Here is a 25,487-nt window from a genome sequence, read left to right as displayed (position 1 = left end):
CTGATTTTATAACAATTATAGTGACATGTCTTCATTTTCTTAAAGAACGGCATACTGGGGAAAATTACATATGATCTGCAGCAGGGTTAAAATTTCAATCTCAGGCTTCAGGGGCCCTTGGGTTCTGTTCCAAACTGTGCCCACTGTCTAAGCAGTTTGAATGTTCTTTCAATGTATGCATTGTATGGGTTTTCCCCCGATAGTCTGGTTTCTTCTCAAAAACATGGTTTGTGATTGGCTACATTAAACTGACTGTGTACATTGCCACTGTCAACCAGGTCTGGCTGGAAAAAGATTAATGGGTCATACTAGTCAATGAACTATCAAAAAATAATAAAATTGTATACTGCAGTCGCATCTACACATCTGAGCAGAATGTGGACTGGGCAAGAGATGAAGTCTATTCCAATGGCAGTGGAGGAAGAGGACAACCTACGAGGCGTCACAAATGCCAGCAATGTTCACCAGACATAATCAATATTGTTTTTCCTCAGTATGTATCTGTAGAAAAGGCTTTTAACTGTAGGCATAGCACATTTCTTCATTTACATAAGCCTGCACTTATCCTTTGCATCATGAAATTTTGTAGTTGCAGTGGTGGCATTTAGAAGAACTTTTAACAATAATGCCCCCAAAATAAATATCTGAAATGATTTTTTTTTTAATTCTTACTCTGTTTTCTGCCACCACAGTGGTGCAGCGGTTAGCATTGTCACCTCACAGCAAGAGGTTATCTGGTTCGATCCTCAGCTGGGTTGCCTTCTGTGCGGAGTCTGCATGTCCTCCCTGTGGTCGTGTGGGTATCCTCTGGGTGCTCTGGTTTACTCCCACATCCCAAAGACATGCTGTAGGTGGATTGGACACTCTAAATTGGTGCTAGGTGTGAGTGCGTGCATGTGCATGCCTTCTGTGGAAGGTTGGGTGCCGGGCTGGCAATTCGACACTGTAAAACTCCACTGCCAATCATGAGCGGACAGGTGATCCACTGTGGCGACCCCTAACTGGGAAAAGCTGAAAGAAGAAGAAGACTCTGTTTTCTGCCCCCAGAAACTGTAATTAAACACTAGCAAAGTAGACTTATTAAAGATAATGAGCAGAATACAGTGTAGTGAAATATACTGTCAAGTACACAGTTTTGCACACATCCAATATTCTGTTTCAGAAATAATGCTCCAATTAGAATTTTTTTTTCTTTCCTTTTTTTGCAGTAATGATCATTTTGCATGATCACTGTGGCTGTCAAATGAAAAGTAAATATCACATCCAGTTCACTGAAGAAAGGCATAGTTCTCCAGGACCCCAGGGCAGGCAGTTTTGAATTGGTGGAGTCCATTTATTACATGGCACCTTACTTCTAACAGTTACTGCTACTGCTGTTGAACTTTTTCTTGAACTGACCTTCTAGTTCTTGGGTGAAGTCTCCTTTTCCATTCCATAACCTGGTATCATATAATAATTAACAGGCAATAAAAGACATACAGCTTGAATCAGCGTTCAAAAACATGCATAACATTTAATCATGCAGGGATTTCATTCTGTTAAGTAAATCATCAGCACTGACAAAAATGAATGAATATATATGTCTTTCTAGATGAATGAGACACACACACACACATAAATTCTGAAGAGAAATGGTGAAAAAGCAAATCAAAGAAAGAACACATACGGCAAACAGAGAAACAGTCGTTGAAAGAGAGAGAGGAAAGCTTTGCCAGACAGAAGAAACAAATATTTCAAAGAAGTTTAATCTGAATGGTAGGAGAGAAAGGGCTTATCAGTTTACAGTGAACTACATAAACAGATAAAAGGTAATCAGTTTGCTTCACCACACTTCTTAATACCATAACTTACAGATGCTGCTATATTTAGTAACTGGGTGTATCCATGGTTTGGCCTTAGGCTTTTAGGGTCAAAAATCATAATTAAAGCATTAGCATATTTTGCATGCCTTTGACTTTTGTGCTTGAAGATAGGACATAATTATACAATAGAGGATAATGCTGTGTGCAGCTTTGCAGATGAACACTGACATGGAAGTGACGTGATAAAAGAAAACCTAAACATCAGCTTGATTTCGTTGACTGAAAAGGAATGACAGATCATATCAACATAGGTCCCTTAAGACATTTAAGCACTAGTGTGTGGGGAAGGATTCTTTTTCCTGGCAGTAGTACCTATAAACAATCAACCAATTAATTGCAGTGAGATCTTACTGAAAATGATTCTGTGTTTAAAATAATCATCTTCCATTATAAATCTGTTTCTACTCATTAATAACTTTTGGTGGCATGTCCCTAAATGGTGCAAACACTGATAAATCCAAACAATATGATTCTAAAGTAAAACACTGAACACATTTCATACTAAATTGACAACCACTGTTTCACTCACACTCTGAAGAGGGGTTTGAGAAAAAAAATATCATAGGGTCCCCCTTAAAGCAACTGTATCACTGACAAAATGGCACCTCTTGGGCTTCTCATCTTGTCTGCTGATATGAGACTCTTTGGATCCTCCGTCCTGTCTGCTGATATGCCTTGAACAATATTTTTTGCAGTGTTTTACGCAGTCTCAGAAATAAAGTCCAGTATGCTAAGTATTCATTTCCATTATTTGGATCTCCATTATGTATCCTGTAAAATGTGGCATCTGGAGAATCTACTCATATCACCAGAACTATACTTTAATGTGTGTTGTTATGACAGAAATTCCAGTGACTGGGAAAGGAATAACAGGAGAACAGGCATGGGGGGGGGGGGGGGGTTGAGCATGTGACCACTCAAAAAAAAAAAATAAAAGTATCTGTGAACCACAATAATAAATGCAGCAGTGATGGAGTGGTCAGTTTTCATGCAACTTTAGAAAAATAATCAAATATTCATTCATTGCCAAATGCCCTAGCATATTGCAAGAACATTTAAGGGTCTTAGGTGCTCTTTGTCCCATTCTACAGGTACAAAGTAGCTGAACAGCAACAAACATGCTGATGTAGTGTACACCTCCTATAACTTATCCCTGAAAAATGCACTCACAATCCACTGGAGTCAAATATTATGCTGGCTAGTGTTCTGCAGCTCCAGGCACTTTTACTGTCTGAAATTCACTGTCCTGTATCTGCTTTTCAGTTCTGTTAAATTGGCTGGTCTATATATGCATATGCAATATTAGTAAAAGTGTGCACATAAATGCATGTATGGATATGCGATGTTGACCTCTGGAAAGCTATTTTGTAAATAAAGAACACATAACAGTTCATTCTTTAGCTTTCTTATTCATACTACTGTTATGCATAGTTTACAAGAGTGATTCAGCATGAGGAGCTAAAAAGCATGAAGAAAGATGGGAGGAATGCTCTGCCAATATGGCAGGGATGTAACAGAAGCGGGAAAAGTGGGGCGGGATTGTACTTTTCCTACACTGGTACCAGAGACATAACAAAAGATGGTTGGGTATGGTGGGGGTTTATAATTCTTCAGCAACTTTGTACTAACAAGCCCTGCAACTCATCTCAAATAACCAAAAATAACAGACAGACAGGAAACACCTGCATCATGTTGCCATATAAGGTCCAAGTGGTTCCTACAGCATGTGTACTATTTTGGTTATTTTTATTTTACATACCAAATACAGGCTTCTTGGACTTTTAATTTGCTATACATCCCAACTGGTATGCTTCTGACCTGCACTCTGCCACCAAAGAATAGTTTTATCTTATTTATTAAATTCTGGGGGGAGGGGGAACCATGGAGCCATTTAATGAGTACTGCTTGACCCTTTCCTAAGTAAATATGGGTAAGCACACATCTGCAATGCTGAAATAAAATATGTGTCATGAATTCCACACTCAAGATACAGATAGCACTTTTCACTAATATCAAGATTATAAAAAAGTTGTACAAGGTGAGTCTTTGTATTTCTCATGCCAACAAAGTTAACTGAAAGAACTGTTAGTGGGCAAAATTTTGGGTAGCTTGGAGTTTGCCAAATTAGAACTTAAAATGCCATTAAATGTTTTCAAGATGATGGCACCTTTACATATATAGCAATCTTAGAGGCTCAAACCATTGCAGTTCTGAAGGAAAATCTAAAGGCAGATCATAGTAAACTCATAACAAATTGAAAAGATGTGCAGCCATTATGCTATGCATCATATTTTCCATACAAGGAGGCTCTTTGTAATAATACAATAAAACATATAAACAAATTGTTAATGAGGGGATACCACAGTTACATAAATATATCAGTATTTGGACACCCACTACAGAAGCACCAGGTTCAATGAAGGTACACAAAGGTTTTGCTTGTGGCTGGACTGATGATTGACTACCTTGTAGGCAACTCTTGCGGGGCATTTCTTTCCGAGGCCCAGGGGCGGAGACATGTGTCTTAGCATCTCGTACATGTCAGTGTAAGTAATGCGCCCACTTGAAAACACAAGTGTTGAGATAAAAACAAGGGATACAGTGAAAGGAAGGTAGAAAGGAGAAAACATTAAAGACAGTGACCAACCAGGAGGGAAAGGAAAACAACAAAAACAAAAAAGGAAATAAAGTCCAGGTTAATCAAAATTTCCAAAAGAAAGCAGGTGGTATGAAGGATTTCTGTGCAAATATCCTCTCTCATCTTTGTGTTTGCAGAGAAATAACTTTTATGACAAACCTTAATTTTCTTTACACCCTGGTATAATACGGAATGATTGACATCAGGATTGATGGCAAAGCATGCGAATGACACCTTCTCGGAACTGAAAATGCTTTATTCAGCATGCCAAGGGATGCTACCAGGCAGACTTATGAGACAGACAAAAGGTTTCTCTTTCAGCAAAAAGCTCTTTTCACTTTTTGATGTAAAATATGGGCATGGATCATTAAACTGTCACTGCTTTGCATGACACTAATACTGCCATTTAGTCATCAGCTATGTAAAGAAATGCCATTTTAACATTTTATTTTCAGGAAATGGAGGTGGTAATATTTTATAATACAAGAATTGTCACAGTTTGGTTCCACTGAGCAAGAGTAAAAATGTCTTTAATGCTTCATGTTTTTCAATATTGGAGTACTTAGAATATTTTCTTACCTTGGTTGTCAATGCCAGTGAAGTATTTTTAAAACTTGCACAATGACAATATAAATTTTATATTATTTTTAAGGCTGCAATCTATAAGTGACAGCAGAAACATTCTCCATAATGTTTTAATATTAAATACTACTTATAGTTGTTCACTGACTAGAAGCCACAGTGGCATCTTCCTTTCATGACCTCACTTGCAGGAGCTTGGTGGGTAGTTTTATTTACAGTTTAGGGTTCTCTCAGTGTATGGCAAACATTTGGTTGTTTTTTTGCTTGGCATGTGAACAAGGATGCTAGAAAGAAATTAGGAATTTACCTGCTGATGACCATCAACTGAGAAACTTAGCAACTGAAAGTGCTGCAGTACTGTTTATTAATGATATGATTAGTAATTATACTGCCTTACTGATGTAGTTGTATGCTCATTTAAGCACTGCCGTACTGATGATGTAATGTTATGCTTAGTGATAACCGTGAGCTACTGGTGCTTTATTGCAACGAACTGTGATGGCATTGCAGCAGTGATTATGTCATTTTTGTTGTACTTCTGATTAAGTAATGCAATGTGAACTGATGTCAAACTACTGTGAATTTATTGTTGTGCTTAGTAATGATACTGTGCTACTGATGAGGTGATGCTATGCTTAGAGATTTTGCTGTTCAAATATAATAATTTGAAGTTAAGTATATTATTCATGATGTAATATTGCACTTTGGAATGACACCATATTACTAAAGATGCAATGCTGTGCTTAGTGATGACTATGATGATGCACTACTGATAATGTAATAATACGGCTAGAAATGAAGTTGCACCACTAATGATGCATTGTGGTTAGTGCTCATGCTGTACTGGTGATGTAATGTGAATGATGATTACAGTGAACTACTGATGATGTAATGCTTTGCTTTGTCATGAGATTACACTCCTGATGATGCAATACTATGCATAGTGCTAATGCTGCAATACTGATGACGTAATGCTCTTCCTAGAGATAACAGTGCAATACACAAGATGTAATGTATTTACTGATGATACACTGCCAAATATGCACAGGTTTGCTTAGTGATGATACAATATAATTGGTGATGTATGAATGTGCTTCATTATGATATTGCACTAGTTATGATATAAGCAAATGTTAATGATGTCACTAAATGGATGATGATGTTGTGTTGTGCTGAAAGTTGATACTGCACTATTATAATGCCATGCTTACTAGTCTCAACTGCACAGCAAATGAGGTAATGCTATTCTTTCTGACAGAGCAGTTTGAATGATGGCATTTTACATTTGATGATGCTATACTTCTAGTAATGTAAAGGTATGCTGGCTTATGATGTAGTACCAACAACAAATTGATGCTGTTAATCAACATTTTCACTGATGATGTAATGTCATGCTTAGTGATGACAACACATTGCTGATAATGTAGCTCTATGCTTAGTGTAATGTATTGCTGTACTTATTGACGACATTGCACAACTGATGGTCTAATGTGTTGATGCTACTCTGCTGATGCAGTACTATGCTTAGTGATGACACTGCACTGCTGATGATATAATTGCTAGGCTTAATGTTGATGCTGTACTACTGACAATCTAATGTTATGCTTAAGGATCGCACATTCTGATATAACATTTCTCTTGGGTGTTAATTTCAGCATAAATGAACTTCTATAATAGTCTTGTAGCCCCCAACACACAATATTTTGCTGATGTAAAACAGTTCTTGTTGATGACAAAATGCTATTCAGGGTCATAAAATTCCACTGATGAAGTGCTACTTTGCTTAGTGATAATGCCGCATTACTATGAATGTAATTCTTTGATGAATGATTACACTGTACAGCTGATTATGTTTAGCAAGGACACTGCAATGATGATATATAATGTTAAGCAAACTGATGATGTCGTGCTCCTAATGCATTGCTATGCATACTGATAACATTACAATGTGCTTAAGGGTGACACTGCACTATTGATGATATACAGATGATGTAATGGTATGTACTGCTTTAGTTAATGATGATGATTCACTACTAATGATTTAATAATGTGCTTTGTAAGGATACTGCACTAACGAGAATATACTGTTGTGTTTACTGTTAATGATGCATTACTGATAATGCAACTCTGTGTTTAGTAATGACATTGCACTATTAATGTTGTAACATTACACTTTTTATACATTTGTATTAGATTTCCTTTTGTTGTCCTGTAACTAGAGTACTATCCAAAGTTCATTTATACTGAGCACAAAATATCACCAAAAATGGACAGAGTGCTGAAAATAGTCCTCAATAAGCCAGAAAAGCACTTGGACAGCCATTTATTCTCCAGGAACTTTGATTGACACAGCAAAGAACAGTATAATGCTGATCACTTAACAGTACATTTTCATCCAAGACTTCATCAGAAGTGATGAAGTCTTGGACGAAAATGTACTGTTAAATGATCAGCGTTATACTGTTCTGTGCTGTGTCAATAAAAGTTCCTGGGGTGTAAACGGCTGTCCGAGTGCTTTTCTAGCTTATTCATTTATACTGAAATTAACACCCAAGAGTATTATGTTATATCAAGATATGCAATTTATTTACAACATTGCTTGACAAAAAATGCCATTAAATTAAAAGTGAAATTATCAATATGGCAAAAAGTATGTGTTCAGTGGATTCTGCTAATAAATAACACTTTAAAAAGTAAAAACAGCCATTAGAAGTAATCAAAAATAAAGAAAGCAACACAGGGCATCCCCCATCCATGTGTGGTATAGTACTGTCTTATGCCACATCTATGACTACGTGACACTGCACATCAATATTGTTGAGTAATAGAATGGCTTGCATTTAACTCATTATGACTCTATAGCTACAGTGCCCCTTACCTTTCTAGCTGCAGATTTTCTAGAGGCAATAAGAAACAAAAGGATTACAGTAACATTTAATCCCACAATTTGGATATTATTAGCATATTAAAGTCTTCCACATTGCTGAGCTAGAACTTTACCACATGCTGAATCTTTTACACTGTTTACAGCATTTTTATTAAAAGATAACTATGCATTTCAATTTTATGGTCTAAACTGATGCTAACAGATAGAATACTCTACACACAATAGGAAAACCATTATAACAACTGGGGTTAAAAGAGGCAAAAAAAAGTCTTCTTTTATCCATTGAGGTAGTTTCTTTCTAGAAACAAAAATGTGAGTGCCACGTTGGAAGAGTGTTTTGCAATCTTTTCCCCACGTTTTACATATAGAACAGTATTTTGCAGGGTGCATGAGTCTGTTTTATATATCTTGTATCCCACTCCCGAAAATATTTTGAGTGTACTCAGGACATGAGGCCCTTTACCATTAAGGTATATGGGTACGAGGAGGAGATAACATTTGTTTGCATCCTTCATAAAAGGAGGCATTCTTTATTAAAAAAAAATGAATGTTGAAAAATTAACAAGCCAAAGTTTGCACAGCTGAACAGCTGTCAGAAGGTCAGCTAACATTACATTTTTGTTGTTTCACATTTTTAGCTTTAGCTCATATGACTACATTCATTGTCTTCTGTCACATGTAAATACCAATTATTTAAATGACGGAGTTTTTGTTTTTAACACTGCAACTTTAACAAGATGTCTTGAGCTAACAAATCTTTCAATTTAAGAAGACAAGATGTTTTGGTTTTGGGTGTAGGTGAATAAAATGTAAACACAGTGGTGTCAAAAGTTATGGGGATAAAGAAAATAGATAAAATAGTTGTCATAGTCCATGTAAATGTATGCAAATAAAGCCTGAGACGATTCACTCTATCGCTAGCAGCATTTGTTACACTTCCATGGTTTCTACACTGTTATTTGACATAGAATATAATTTTGTTATAAAGTAGTCACAAAACATATAAATGAATGAGAAGTCCAGAATTAAATTTTTTCTCACATAATTTCAAACTACAGTTACCTGGGATTGCTGTTTGTACCTAGGTCTTTAATTTAGGGGTATGATTTAAAACACAGAAGAATTTTATTTTAAAAGTCTTAGAAACCTTTAGGTCTGTCTGCATAAGCTCACCAAGGAGTGAAGAAACAAACAAACTAATAATGTTCAAATATGCAACAGTCAATCATTCCTCTTCAGGCAATGGTCAAACATTCTTGATCAGGCACAATCCAGTTAGTTTGTTTGGCAGAACCAGTTAATCAGTATGATTTTGGCTATTTCAAACCTTGTATGCCACCCTAGGAGGGCACTTCTTTCCTAAGCCAAGGGGTGGTGAGATAACACGCAATAAATTGTACATATCCTTATAATGAATCCGGCCACTGGAAAAAGAATATTACATGTTAAAAAAAAATAGTAAGGCATGAACTTTAAAATTCAGGTAATCCTTGGAAGTGACAGAATTTCAATTCTTGATTTAAGGGACTGCCAAGAGCTCACATATATTTTCTTATACACAGGTCTACCATTTTATATATAGCAATTTATATACAAATAAATACATATAGAACATCATGATTAAAACTGGTCTTGATTTGCTGCAGTTTTCATAAGCTTAGATTTTCCCTGTAGTTAGAGTAGATACATAAAACAATCATTAAAGAATCCCTGTTCTTACCAGCAGATAATTCTGAACAAATCATGCTGTTACTTAATTAATGTATAAAACATATATATCAAAAATGTAGACATCAACAGCAGTGTTATCAGAAGCAATACCATAATGCATTTCAAATAAAATGTAATTTCATATGGCATATTAATTAAGCAGGTGCATAAGGAATGACTTGAATCTCAACATTTACAAGTCAGCGACAAATCTCATTGCCATGGTTCTTATCAATAAAACATTGCTAACATCTTCTGATTTTTCATATTTTATTTATTACTGATATATTTTAAACATAGCACTGTTTTTTTTTGTTTTAAATAAGAACTGAGCTTATGAACATATACTGCTACAGTAAGTTAGTTTTGGTATTGTATAAAGGATTTAATCTGATGTATCAGGAGTAAATACAAACCTCTGCTGGTGGATGCAAATCAGCATACCAAAATGAAAATGTTAAATGCACTTAACAAGGATGCGCATAGAAGCCATGCAAAACTTTTAAATACTAATTTCTTAGTCTACAAACAATCTATGGCATTTATAGAAATATAAGATGTCCTGACATCAATTCTATGTTAATGAAATATTAAACCATATCTGACCTTTCCTGGAGTCTTTTTATTCCAGAATGATGAGATTTAGTAAATTTGTGCCAAGGGTATATCACAGGGACAGGCTAGCAACTGTACCAACTGATCTTATGTTAGGATTACTAGCTCTAAACCTTATAAATGTATGTATAATCAAGGCCACAGCCCTGTGATGTAGTGGGATAAAACCCTAACTATGACCAAGATGATCTAGGTTTGACAGTCAGTTTGGGTGCTGGAAGGGCGAAGGCAAGAGAAGGTAAGTGTGTCTGTTGTTGACTCGCCCATTCTGTCCGTGGGAGTAGGCAAGATGTTCTGCAACACTAACCTCTACCTGAAGGCTGTGGAACTGCACGTAGCATGTGTGTGTGTGTTTGCTTGCATGCATATGGCTCCACCTCTGTATGGATAATAATCCACTGTCCAGACTAGACTCTTACCTCATTGGGGAAATATTGGCCTCAAAGGCCTTTGCGGAGACCGTGAAATTAATGGTACAGAAGGATGTTGCCACAATCTACAAATGGGCTGGATCTCACCTCATGAGGAATAAATAAGTTATAGGGAGGGGGATAAAGGAAAGTAACTCAGTAGCTTAAATATGCATGCAGACAATTTAATAGGTACTTATTCATTGATTTTCGGATTATTTTTTGAACCCATTTCAGGGTCATGAGGCAGCCAGGCCTTATTTCATCAATCCATTGGTATAAGGTAGAAAAATGGTCTTAAAACAGCTGTAAATACATTCATTCATAAAAATTGAGATATGTATTTTTAAAGCAATTGCAAAGGTGCCTCTCTAATATCCTGTCATGTTCAACATTACATGTTCTTTCGACAGCTTTTACATATCACACAGAAGTGCAAAAGGTAGAACTGACACCTTAGAGTATTTTTTCCAGGTGCTGTTTGGGAAAAGTCTGTATGCCCTCCAGGTTGCCCACTTTTTTTTTGTCAGTTACTCCACCTACAGTATGTATTCTGAAAAATATATAAATATCTCTATATGATTATCATCACATGCTATATGTGTGTATATATATATATATATATATATATATATATATATATATATATATATATATTTATTTATTTATAGTTCCCCTTCAAAACACCTAAAATCAAAACATCGAGACCATAACATCTAAAATCTAAAACATCTAAAACCCATAACATCGAATTTCAGAATATCTAAAAATGTATAATATGTTAAAGTGCATCATAAAAATCTTGTGGTATCACTATGATATTTTGTAGTTTTTATTTCTATAGTTAATATTTATATAGTGTAGGAATTTATAGTATTTATACAGTGTTTACTTTGCCACTCTGTATGTGTTTTTTAGGCCATACAGGTAAGTGATATAGACATTATGTACACATTCTTTATGGTGATTGCGATACAGTGGGGTTAGGAAATCAACTTTTCCCCACTGTAGTGCGATCTCGGAGTTGGTATATTTAATTTATGGGGGAGGGGTCAGAGTCCCCCACATGGGAGTGCAGGGGGGCTTGCCCCTCTGCAGAAACATAATAAAAAGTGTGTTTGTTAGTTTGGTGTTGTTATATGTGGATGGGATGTTGTTTTCATGTGATTTGTAGTGTTCAATATTATGATGGACAATTCAAATGTTATATGTTTTAGATGTTATGGTTTTGATGTTAGAATTTTAGATGTTATGGGTTTTAGATGTTTTGAAGGGGAGCCATATATATATATATAATATATATATATATATATATATATATATATATATACATGCACATAAAAGACTTGGCAAGAGTGAATGCTTTTTACTACTGTAAAAAAAGCAAATGCTCATGTGAGAAACTGTTCTGTTATACTGAGTTTCTGCTGGCAGGGTTTTGCATTGGATCATGCTGTGGCAAGGTACAGGAATTTGCTCTTAGCCCACTGCTGTGTAATCTCAGAGTTAGTATATATAATTAGCAGGGGGGGGGGGCGGCCCAAAAATTATTATTTTTTTTTTAAGTTTCGTACGTCAGTGTTAAATTATCGTTTTGGCTGTGTTTGATCTTATGAGCGTTCACAGTTTGCTTATATGTATATATGTGTGTGTGTGTGTGTGTGTGTGTGTGTGTGTGTGTGTATATATATATATATATATATATATATATATACATAAATATATATATATATATATATATATATATATACATACATACACACACAAACAGAAATATATATATATATATATATATATATATATATATATATATACACACACACACATAGAAATATATATATATACACACACACATAGAAATATATATATATATATATATATATATATATATATACACATATATATATATATAAATATGTGTACATAGATAATAATACATGCATGTGTGTGTGTATTGTACAGGTACTCCAAGGCACCTGACTGTATGTTTTATACATATATTAATGTACACACCCTCATAGATTATTGCACTGATAAAATGTGCATCTGTGCTTTATTTTATTTTAATTTATGCATGCATTTCACTTACGTATTGTAGTTTGAATTTTATATTTAGTAGTTTTTGGATGACAATTGTAAGCTGTGTGATATATTTTAATGTAACATGCCTCCTTTACCCAGTTTAAGTAATTGGTTGTTGTATAGGTTATAATATTGTAATTGTATGGGATTTTGGTTTGTGAATTTTTTATAATAGTCCGAGTCATTTCAAGGACCCTTCCGGAAAACTACTGCTTGATAATGCATAGTCCAGTTAATAAGCTGGTGATAACACTTAGTCACAAATCAAATGAGTTCTTGCAGTTGAACAAGCCAAATGAAGAGACTTGCATTTCAGTTAGCAAGGTGTTTCACAAACCTGAGCATTGCTTTTGTTTTTTTTTTTTTTAGATAAAACTGCCTGAAAATTATTTACAACAGTAATGATTCTATTGGGAATTCCAAGAACATAAACACACATACATAGAAGCAAAAATTATCCCTAATTTTAAAGTAATTTAGTTGGCAAAATGCTTTTTGTATCCTTAAAAAAAATCACAGGGGTAGTCATTTTGATGGCATCTCCCAAGAACTGAAAAATACTTGTTTAAGAAGTAATGCTCCCTTGTCCCCATCACTTCTTTCAGCTGTTGGTATGCATGTTACCTTTATTTAATAAGGTTTCTCTGACAATTGTGCTTTAAATTTTAAGATCCATTTGTGTAAAGGTAGTGTTTTACATATATGCACTGCATCTTCAAATCTCTCTTCAGTTGCACAGTGTCTGGCAGTCTCTCTGTGTTGCATTTGTTTAATTTCACTCCTGGGTCATAGTGACTGTTTCTTTTGCTACAGGTTCTCTTTCTGGTTTACATTATGCATTTCCTACCTTTTCCTACTCTGCATCAACTTCCACAGAGATCTATCTACTTCTTGTAAGCTGCTAATATATAGTATAGAACCAATCATGAGTTTCCTACATGGCTTGTTCATAAATTGGACTACTGCTTTTCTGGATAACAAATGAACTGAGCCTCTGAGGAAAAAAGATGCTACTGTATTTTCATTAACAAACAATGGCATTTTAAACTATTTCTTTGCTCTTAAGTTAATGTCTGCTTGCACATTTCCATTTCAAGCATGTATGAGGGCAGGTACTCCTTAGCACACCAGTACCCATACTCTTTAAAGACCATCTAGTGGTGAATGAGCCAGCACAGTCCCTAGCCAGGCTCAGGCTTGAGAAGAAAGTTCAACTTTACCTCATGGCGTAGAAGTAGGAAGACACAGAAGAATGAACTGGGGCATTTTTTTTTTTTTGGTTAATGAGTCAGACTGGAGCTGTACACAGGGTTGTATCTCTGAGGTATAACTGGCTAAAGCTTCAGTAGGAGGTGATTCCAAACAGCTGTTGGCATTTTTTTTTTTGCAAAAGCCAAAATTTTGTCTAGATCTGCAGGCTGTGACTGCTCTCTGCTAAGTCTGGTCCATTTATTTGAGAACTGTGGTTGGCTGAAGCTTCTTTAGAAGCAGTACCAGAGTGCTCTCAGGAAGATAATGTAAATGCCTGGTCCATCACAAGAGTGACTTATTGCTTGAGCTCTTGCAGTCAAGAGAAACAATAGTGGATTACTTTTTTCTTTAAAGCATTTGTGGCTTGTTTTACTGCAAGTGTTTGTTACAGTTTTTTTTGCAAGCAACCCAGTACTGGCTTAGTGACTAGACTGGAGAAATGTGTTCTCAACTGGGGAAGTAGAATAAAGAGAATTATCAGCACAGAGTTATCCTTTACGTAATTAATTATTCTTCCCTTCTGCTTTCTGTTTCCAGTTGCAAAGTAAGCAGTGTTTATAAGGATGGACTTGTAGGGCAGTAAGGGTGGACAAACTACAAGGTAAAGTCTGTATTTTTTTTCTGTACCTAGTGGCTATAGGAATAGTGTATGGTGCTAGAGGGTGAAATGTTAGTGTGCACTTTTGTAACAACCTAAGGTCAGAGGAATACACCAAAACAGGGTATATTTTGGGGAGAGAGATAGGGAGGCAGGTAATTGTGAAAACAGACCAAAGTGATTAAACTAGCTGAAGGTCAGTATGTCACAAAAGGTGATAGTGGGTAAGGAATCAGAGTATGTTGTAAAATCAGATGACAGTTATATGATTAGGTTAACCCAGGGGGCAGTACACATCTCTAAAAACAGGTTGAAATTCATTATTAAAGCAACTATGCCTTTCACTGTCTTCCCAGAAGAACTGCACATCATATATATGCATAAATAGTGGCTATGAGTTGCTTGCTTGTCTGAAAGCAAAGGCTTGTGCTGGTTATTTGTAGCAATTTGGTGTAACTTTAGTGTACCTTGTCTTTATAAATATCTCCCTTATTTCTCACAGGAGTCTGTCAAGTCCTAGATGCTGTACGGGGGCTGTGTTCCCACAGCTCTTAAATAAACATCCATTGGTGTTTGCACCATTTGTTGGGAAGGGGGGGGTTAATGGTTTGCTGGAGGGAAATCATATGTCAAAAAGCAATATGGCAACTATATTTGTGATGATTTTATAGTGAAAAATAATGTACAAAGAAGGGGCACATTTAGCTGGGACATTCCCTGCACAGTATATTACAGTGGTCATTGCTTTTTCATTTTCCTCACAGTTAAACTTTAGAGGTGTGTAAGACAGTGGCTGTCTTTTTGGGGTAGGAGTGCTTTGGCTCTCCGTATATGAAAGCAAAAGTTCAATACTGCATGAAAGACATACAAAAATGATACGTCTTTCAGGGGATATGTGTGTGTTTAACAGCAGCAGGCTGAACCATTTTACTGCTGTGGCTGTGTCTTTCATATTCTCTGTAAGACATAAGACGTGTACAGAAAGTGGATCCCCCTTTTGGAGGGCAAGCAATATATGACAGCCAGGGGCATTTGTAGAATTATGAAGGACTAGTAATACGATTTGTTGCAGGGGCATTATCTGCTCAAAAAACATTGTGGCCATTATCTGTGTCATGAGTTCAAAGTCACATATGGTGTACTCAGTCAGGAGAGGCACATTCCCGTGACTCTACATTTTGTACTCAAGTTTATTAGAAATTCCAGATTTTTGTTATTGTAAGTTGCCTTAAGGGGACTAATATATAGTCTCTCACATACAGGCAAGAAATCCAGTGTTTCAGTGGACTTTTGTTGTCAGTCTGGCATCGCTCCCAATTTCTACCTGTGGCTTGCAGTCAGATTAAAAAATAAATAAAATAAAATAAATAAAGTGTACTAAGTCCTCATTGAACCAGAAGGAAAACATTTTTTTTTCCACTACACAAGGCAGCATTTCTATTACAGTTTATATAACATTCTTGACATAACATTTTATATAAGTATTAAAGCCAGCATTTCAGAAAGCTTTTTTCATTACCTACCATTGCACTTCGTTTTCATGGACCATCAGGTTTTAGGTTCATAAGTGTCTACTCGGATAATGCCACAAGGGCGTTTTAAAGCCTAGCCATGAATACCACATTCTGACAAGTTCTGGTACCCTTGATAAGTGTAAGCAGGAGCTTGTGAGATGAAACATTTACAAGCAGGGGCATGGGAGATGAATCATTTACAAGCAGGGGCCTGGGAGATGAATCATTTACAAGCAGTGGCCTGGGAGATGAATCATTTACAAGCAGGGGCCTGGGAGATGAATCATTTACAAGCAGGGGCATGGGAGATGAAACATTTACAAGCAGGGGCCTGGGAGATGAAACATTTACAAGCAGGGGCCTGGGAGATGAATCATTTACAAGCAGGGGCCTGGGAGATGAATCATTTACAAGCAGGGGCATGGGAGATGAATCATTTACAAGCAGGGGCCTGGGAGATGAATCATTTACAAGCAGGGGCCTGGGAGATGAATCATTTACAAGCAGGGGCCTGGGAGATGAATCATTTACAAGCAGGGGCCTGGGAGAGGAATCATTTACAAGCAGGGGCCTGGGAGAGGAATCATTTACAAGCAGGGGCCTGGGAGAGGAATCATTTACAAGCAGGGGCCTGGGAGATGAATCATTTACAAGCAGGGGCCTGGGAGATGAATCATTTACAAGCAGGGGCCTGGGAGATGAAACATTTACAAGCAGGGGCCTGGGAGATGAAACATTTACAAGCAGGGGCCTGGGAGATGAAACATTTACAAGCAGGGGCCTGGGAGATGAATCATTTACAAGCAGGGGCCTGGGAGATGAATCATTTACAAGCAGGGGCCTGGGAGATGAATCATTTACAAGCAGGGGCCTGGGAGATGAATCATTTACAAGCAGGGGCCTGGGAGATGAATCATTTACAAGCAGGGGCCTGGGAGATGAAACATTTACAAGCAGGGGCCTGGGAGATGAATCATTTACAAGCAGGGGCCTGGGAGATGAAACATTTACAAGCAGGGGCATGGGAGATGAATCATTTACAAGCAGGGGCCTGGGAGATGAATCATTTACAAGCAGGGGCCTGGGAGATGAATCATTTACAAGCAGGGGCCTGGGAGATGAAACATTTACAAGCAGGGGCCTGGGAGATGAATCATTTACAAGCAGGGGCCTGGGAGATGAATCATTTACAAGCAGGGGCCTGGGAGATGAATCATTTACAAGCAGGGGCCTGGGAGATGAATCATTTACAAGCAGGGGCCTGGGAGATGAATCATTTACAAGCAGGGGCCTGGGAGATGAAACATTTATAGGCTGCTCGTGTCCATTACAGACAAGATGGTAAACCATGGATGAATTGCCTGTTCTCCATCGATTTTTTTCAAGTTACATGAATAGGGTTAGGGATACATTTTGCTTCACTTGGGTGCAGAGCCTGTTCCAGAGAAGGGGTAGTCTCTGGGATACATACCTGTCTCTTCAGCAGGTGCCATTTATATGACAGGCAAGGGTTAAGTCTTTAGAATAAGTATTTCTGATGCTATATGTTTTGAGGGTATACAGGAGGTCCATTAGAGTGGGGTCTCACAATGCCCTCTATGCCAGGCATTGATTTCCCCTCAAAAGTCTGTAGGAGACAGAATACAGGGATAGGGCTTTGAGGCGGTCTGCACAGGACATGTTACTTATGCCCTGTACTCTCTCAGTGAGGAACCTCTGTGGATATTCCAATTGTTGAATGTACCTGGATAGGTACATACCAGTGGAGGCAATGTACTCAATGGCATATCTAATGAAGGTTGAATACAGTGGAACAATGACTTCACTGGACCTAGATGCTATACCTTTGTTTATAAATCGCAAAACATAGAATGATTTCCTCACTACTGTAAAAACATGATGGTCAACAGATAGACTACTGACTCTGTGTGTGCCCAAGTCACTAACTAGTGGGTCACCTCTTTGGGGTTTGTTGTCAATATGGTCGTTACCAGTGGCAGTTAGCTTCTCAGAAGGATACTGTTATGCGCTTATTGGAATTTAGTATTAGTCAATGGCTGTAATACTAATCGTTTACCTGTGACAGCTCTTCCTGAAGGACATAGAACAGTAGGGGATTCTATGACTGCTCCTAATTTGCAATCTTGTGCAAATTTAGTCATCCAGAGGCCAAAGGCCTTGACTAAAGAGAAGAAAATTCCAAAAGGAGTGGTCCCAGGACTGATACCTGAGGGACTCTGCTTGTGACTGCCTCTTCAAAAATGTGGATTCCCAGTTGTAATTTCCTGGGTCAGTCTGTGAGCCAGTTGGCTATCCACCAGGTGATATAAGAGTTGATACATAAACTCTTGAGTTTGACAAACTCCTTAGCCAGGTCAAGGCAGGCAGTGTGAACTATTCCGTCCTCATCAATTGCTTTGGTGACTTTCTCAAAGAAGTTCACAAAGCTGAGTAGGCATGACCTGCCCTTGAGGATACTAAAATGGGTTGGGTCCGGTATTTGCAAATTTCTTATGTCATTATTGATCATTTCCATCATAATTCTTTTCATGGCATTGCACATGAGACTAGTGAGACTTATGGGTCTATAGATGGCACATTTATTAAACTGCATAATATAAATGTGGGCATCTTTACAGTGGTATCTACCAGGTAAGTACATTTTGTAGCTGACAGTCAAGATACATTGTTTTTCAGAAATTTTCTATAATATTAAGGTTAATGAGAAATGGACCTTATGGATGGGTGCCTAAAGCTTTATAGCGATTTGGATACTATCACCTTTGGGTCACAAAGAAAACGTGCACTTGAATTTTTAGTCTGATAAACTTGGCCATGTATCTGCATCATTTAACTTGTGTGTTCTTATGAAGTATGAATAGAAATACTGTAGACAAAAGTGACATATTTTTCATACACTACGCAAATATTAAATTTTTCTGTATTTTTCACTGCCAGATCTGGTTCAGATTTTAACAGGCCATAAGAGCTTAGCCATCTCTGACTTGGATCCTGAAAAAAAAAAGACCAAGACTTGCTCAATTCAGTTCCCTGCATGTTATCTTTTAAACTGCACGTATAACCCCAATAACATTTCAGATTTAACTGTCATTCACCATAGTACCATCCTCTTTTCTGATTACTCCATGTACAAGGTATTCTCCCCTTTGTACTAGACCCACTGCTTAGGAATGCACTAGAAAGGACTACATGCTCACTCCAAGTGTGAAATACAGCAGCACATTTAACTGCCCACGATCACAATGATGTAACAGAGTTTGACATTTTCATAGGATACCTTCCTAATGTTTCAACCATCGGCATCTTCAAACTTTTGAAATACACCAATGTGCTTATGCTATGTTAACACATGCATATAAGTCCTATATAAATTTGGAGCAGTCATGTATATTGTCACTATAGTCCCTAGTAGAAAGAATGTAATAGACATCTAGGTGACTACAGAAGTCTTTAAGGTTCAACATTAATGTTCATATTGTTATTTTCTTCATGTAATTATGGAATAGTAGCGTACCAAAGAGCGCATTTACTATAATGCGCACATAGCTCTTGGGAGCAACATCGCTTATGTGTATAATTATTGTTCGCATATTTACTATCGGAGCAGATAGCATTAATGTCAATACGTACTCTATTAGTTAGCACAACAGGCACTATATGGTGACGATGGAAGCCATAGATATCTAGCGGGTATGAAATGAAGCATGTCACCTTAGTTTTAAGCTATAATGTATAATAATACAGGCACGTCTTTTGCTATAAATGCTTATGATGCTCATTTTTTGAGCTTTTATTATGCTTAGTATACACATACTTTAGTAAAGATTCACCATGAATTATATTTATTAATAAGTATGCCTTAAGCGACATTATGATAGTGTAATCCATATATTTTGAACATAGAATACACATTGCATGCAGGATATCATAGACAATTTATGATGTATAGTACATCATATTTAAGGATTGGAACATAGTTCTATAAACTACATATGATTGAATGCTATTGAGTGGCTGATTAATGTTCGCATGATACCATGCAGTTCGATGGACATTATTTACGCTTTGGATCTGGTTGTGGCCGGCGCAGTTATTTGTCAACCGCGTGGGTTCTGATCATGGGCGGTATGCGCTCTATGGTCAGCATTTTATTTCATTATTTTATTATGTTCAAGAAGAATCTTATATTATATTTTTTATATATATTTTGATGTCTGCAGTCGCAAATGTTTATCAATAAGTTCAGATGGAGCTAGTCTATAAACAATTTTTTAAGCAACTTTTAAAATTGTTGCCAAGTTGCATTTAGGTATATCTATACACAATTTAAGTTTTGACATAAATTCGTATGTTGTCAGAACAAAGCATTTATACAGTTAGAATAGTTTGGCGTGCTGTTATTTGAAACACTGTTTAGAATTGACATGGATTAACATAAATGCTAGGAATATACAAAGCAGTTAATAACAATGATATACCTTTAAATCATGATTGATATGTAAAATCTATTTTATCACGTGAGAGTTTGTTATAAAAGTTTAATTGAAAGGTTTTTTGAAAATTAACGGTCTGAAGAAGCATTTCTGAAAGCGCTAACCTGAGTACGTTTAATAAACCAGTTTTACTCTAAACGGAGACTTTTTTTCTATCGCTTTGAGTGGATTATATTGCACGTTTTTGCTGTTATAAGGAGAACATATTACCGTGGTCACCTTCTAGCCTAGTAATATACAAACTTTGGTTTTTACCTTATCTGTGGCTAAGAGGTGTTTATTTCACCGGGAACTTCATACTTTTTGGAATATATATACATGTATATATAGATATACACACATATATATCTATGTATATATACACATGTTGTTGTGTCTTTCAGCTTTTCCTGGTTAGGGGTCACCACAGTGGAACTCCGGTCCACTAATGATTGGCAGTAGATTTTTACATGCCGAGTTGCCAGCCCTGAAGCACAACCTTCAAAGAAGGTACGCCCATTCATCCATGTCTCCACACAGAAGACGCTCTAGCTGAGAATCGAACAGGACAACGTCTTACTGTGAAGCGACAACGCTACCGCAGCACCACCACTGCAGTTCTATGTATATATACACACACACATATATATATATATATATATATATATATATATATATATATATATATATATATACATACACACACACACACATATATATATATATATATATATATATATATATATATTACACACACACACCAGACACACATTTATATATAAATATAAGTTCGCAGACGATTACAGAAAGGCCTCACTGAGACCAACGACTGGTGTCAGAACCATGGCCTTAAGCTCAATGACAAAAAATGTGTCATCATCTCCTTTGGGAAAAACCCAGTTGCCATGAATTACTACATTGATGGCAGTCCACTGAACACAGAAGACATCATAAAGAGATCTGGGAACACAGGTTGACAGCAAACACTCTTTTGGCCATCACATTGCCACTGTAGTCAGAAAGTCCTTCTATGTGGCACATCTCATTATTAATGGTTTTGCATCCAAGAAGAAACAGGTCATTGTCTCCCTCTACTCTTCCCTCATTAGGCTATTCATTGAGTACAATGCCCCATTTGGAATGTACCTTACTAGACACCTGCAACACCTCACATAGAGGATCTTAAGCCTTACACTTGTCTTATATGGACAGACTCAAAAAACTCCAACTATTCTCTGTCTCATATCGCCTACATAGAGGCGATCTCTGCTTGACTTACAAAGCCATGTCTGACCCAGCTCTGATAGAAATGCTACATCTAAAGAAATCCCAATCCCTCTGCACTACACGCTCCAGAGACTTCAACCTCATTACCACAATCAACAGAACAAGCTGGAGGGACAGGTTCATAACCCAGGGACTGCCCATGCTATAGAATAGACTTCCCATACATGTCAAGCGGAGTGTGTCACTGGCTCTCTTCAAGAGAAATCTTGATGAGTGGATGGGCAATAGAAAATTCACCCCGGGGATCACTCCAGAGCCTCTACTCGACAGAGGTACTGGGAACGAAGGTCGGGTGGCACGATTCCATGGTAATCCTGTGGGCTAGGCTTGTAAAGGCTCCAGGGCCATTAGCCTAGTACACACCTATGAACCTATATAGACTCATTTATGTATATGTGTATAATATATATATATATATATATATATATATATATATATATATATATATACACATATACATATATATATATATATATATATATATATATATATATATACACACATACACACACACATATATATATATATATATATATATATATGCAAATTTCTGAATACCTCACAGAAGGCTACTACCAAGCTTGAAGATCTTAATGTCCACTCTCAGACAGCTTCATTAGTTGCTTCAGCCACAAACTGAACTTGGGTTGTTTGGACCACAGTCAAGAGTTTGTCCTATGTCACCGGAGATGGCTAAATGGGAATTTTTTTTTTTTTTAAAGGTGCACCACCTTTGGGAACAAAAATCTTGTCACACAACTGCCAGTCCCATTGTATCTACTGGAGAGGCAATAAAACCAAGTGTTCCCTTTCTCATGCTTATATAGTCAACACTCTTGGTAACAGAAGGAATCAGCTAAAATTGTACATCTGAAAATACATTTTGGCTTAGGATCTACCTTATCAATTTGGGAGGCCTTCAGCTTTCATCTGTATCAAAGCCACTAACTTTGGCTTTCCACACATTCAAGACTCACAGGAAATTTATGCTTCACAAGGCTCATAAACTGGTGCAACCACAGTCCTCCTGTACAGATCCATTATCTGTTACCAGAGCAAATGGATTAAAGCTTTCAAAAAAACTATTTTTTAAGTTGTTGGACCAATGTATCCAGTCTCAGAATTGTTTAAATCTCAAAGTTTATGTAGCTTAGTAGCTACAGAAGTTTTCAAAATCAAAAACCTTAGATCAGCATCTTATTCAGTTTCTCCCTGCCTGTCATCCCTGTTTTTGACTATGACAGGCTTGTATATGCCCATTTGAGGGGAAAGAAATGACTGTCTTCTGTTCTTTCCCCCACCTAGTTCCATGAGGTATAAGGGCAGTTGAGCTCCCTCCCCCCACAGCTTAGGTTTCTTAGGCTATCCTCACCAATCACCTTGTCATCAATGCTAGTTCTCTGGTTGCCAGTATTGGCCATTATGGCATTGATGTCACAGCCTTTGTTTAGGATCTGAACCTGTGGTGCTCTAGTTGGAATTATATGGCTCAGCATCAATGGCTTCAGATTGGCATTTAGAGTTTCAGCACTGTTTTTGCCTGTGTCAAGGGGCCTGATGACTTTGGTGCTCAAGGTTGGAAATGCAGTGCAATTACTAATGCTGAATATTTGGTGATAAAGTCAGTGCCAGTATGCTTGACCTTGTATCAGTTGGCACTAGGTTTCTTAACAATGAGTCAATTGGTAGGATCCACCTTGATGCCCATGTTGTAAACCATCTTACCTTGATTACCCCCCAAATCCTTTGCTACCTTGATTTCAGCACTTTGCACAATGACAGAAAAAAATTCCCTTGGTCTTTGGCCCTACTACCCATCATACAGTAAGACAGAGGGACCCAAGATACCTTGCAGCTTTGGTCCTACTACCCATCATACAGTAAGACAGAGGGACTCAAGATACCTTGTAGCATTGGCCCTACTACCTATCATACAGTAAGACAGAGGGATCCCAAGATACCTTGTAGCTTTGTCCATACTACCCATCATACAGTAAGACAGAGGGACCCAAGATACCTTGCAGCTTTGGCCCTACTACCCATCATACAGTAAGACAGAGGTACCCAAGGTACCTTGCAGCATACTTTGCCAATGATCACTAATTATTCATCATCTTCTGCTTTAGATTCCCACTCCAAAGATTTGAAATAAGGCAATGTCGCACAGAAAGCACTATGACTTCCTCATAAAGTCCCTTACATCCAGATGTCAACAAGGTGTACTGAGATTATTCAACATCTCCTGCAAAGACTCCAAATTTAAAAATGCATTGGAAATGATTAGACAGGGTGATGACCAACCAACCCTCAACAAGGCAACAATTCACTTTGTTAGTTCATCCACTGGTGGTCATGCTAAAAGTGGTCACCAGTTCAGCATGGGAAGTGCCTGGCATGGTTTTACAGGTGCTCAGAAAAGCCATCTGGTTACTCTCACTACCCAATGGGCCAGTGAGTTTCCATATGACAGAGCAGCAGATCACACAAGATGAAATTGAAGAGAATGCGCCATAGGAAGATGCTATAGAGCTTTCTATAAAAAGAGGAACTAGATACATTTTGGAGAAGTATCTATTAAGATCCTGTGGAATATAACAAAAATGCTAAATGGATTGAAGTAGTAAAAAATAAGAAGTTTAAAGGTACAGGATATGAAATGGGATGAAGTAACAGCCAGATAGATTAAAACAAAGTTGAGAAAAGCCTCTAACTGGAAAACCCCAGGCCGAGGTGCAGTACCTAACTTTTGGCTAAAAGTATTAGCATCTTTGCATGAGGATTTAGCCATGAGTAAGAACTATTTATATGCGCATCCCAAACAGACACCACACTAGCTAACAGGCAAAACAATGCTCTTATTAAGAGTGAACCTGCAAGCTACCCTAAAAATTATAGACCAATAACTTGCCTTCCAACAATGTATAAACTATACACAAGAATTGATGCTGACATTCTAGAGAGATTTAGAAAAAAATTCAATTATGGCAGTAGAAAAAAAGGCAATAAAAGAAAGTAATATGGAACAAAGGATCATTTGTTGTTAAATAAAGTTATAGTGGAGAAATGTAAAAAGGGGAAGAATCTAAGTATGGCATGGATTGACTACAAAAAAACATTTGACAGTATCCCACATTCCTGGATAAAAGAGTGCTTAAAAATGTATAAGATACACCCTGCACTGATTGACTACATTACAGTAACCATGAAACAACAGCAGACCACTTTGCAATTAAGCCATGATAAAGGACAGATTATTATCCCAGGGATAAAAATGCAAAGGAGGTTAGTCCAGGGTGACTTTCTCCCACCATTGCTATTTTGCCTTGCCATTAAGCTGTTTACTTAACAGCTTAGGTCATGGCTATAATTTGGCTCCTAGAAAACAACGAAGTCTAATGACTTCTCATCTTCTGTTTGTTTGATGATTTAAAACAGTATAGCTCATCTGATGAGGAACTGAAAGCACAGCTACTGGCTGTCAAAACTTTTTCAGATGATATTAAAATGTCATTTGGTCTTGATAAATGTGCAAAAGCAACCTTTAAAGCAGAAAACTGC

The 25,487-nt window shown here is 37.1% G+C and overlaps 1 protein-coding gene across 1 annotated transcript in view; it reads right to left on the bottom strand.

Moving 5' to 3' along the window:
- Window positions 1-25,487, bottom strand: part of CACNA1B (calcium voltage-gated channel subunit alpha1 B) — a 3,578,581-nt gene that overhangs the window by 536,431 nt on the left and 3,016,663 nt on the right. Inside the window, exon 40 of the mRNA XM_044058770.1 lies at window positions 9,297-9,393. Coding sequence (XP_043914705.1) covers window positions 9,297-9,393 — 97 coding nt within the window. The remainder of the gene's footprint in view (window positions 1-9,296; window positions 9,394-25,487) is intronic.

This window comes from Protopterus annectens, chromosome 16.part0 (genome assembly GCF_019279795.1).
Source record: "Protopterus annectens isolate FY-2018-M chromosome 16.part0, PAN1.0, whole genome shotgun sequence".
NCBI lineage: Eukaryota > Metazoa > Chordata > Ceratodontiformes > Protopteridae > Protopterus > Protopterus annectens.
The sequence above is the reverse complement of the archived record's forward strand: the minus strand, read 5'-3'. Positions and strand labels throughout refer to the sequence as shown.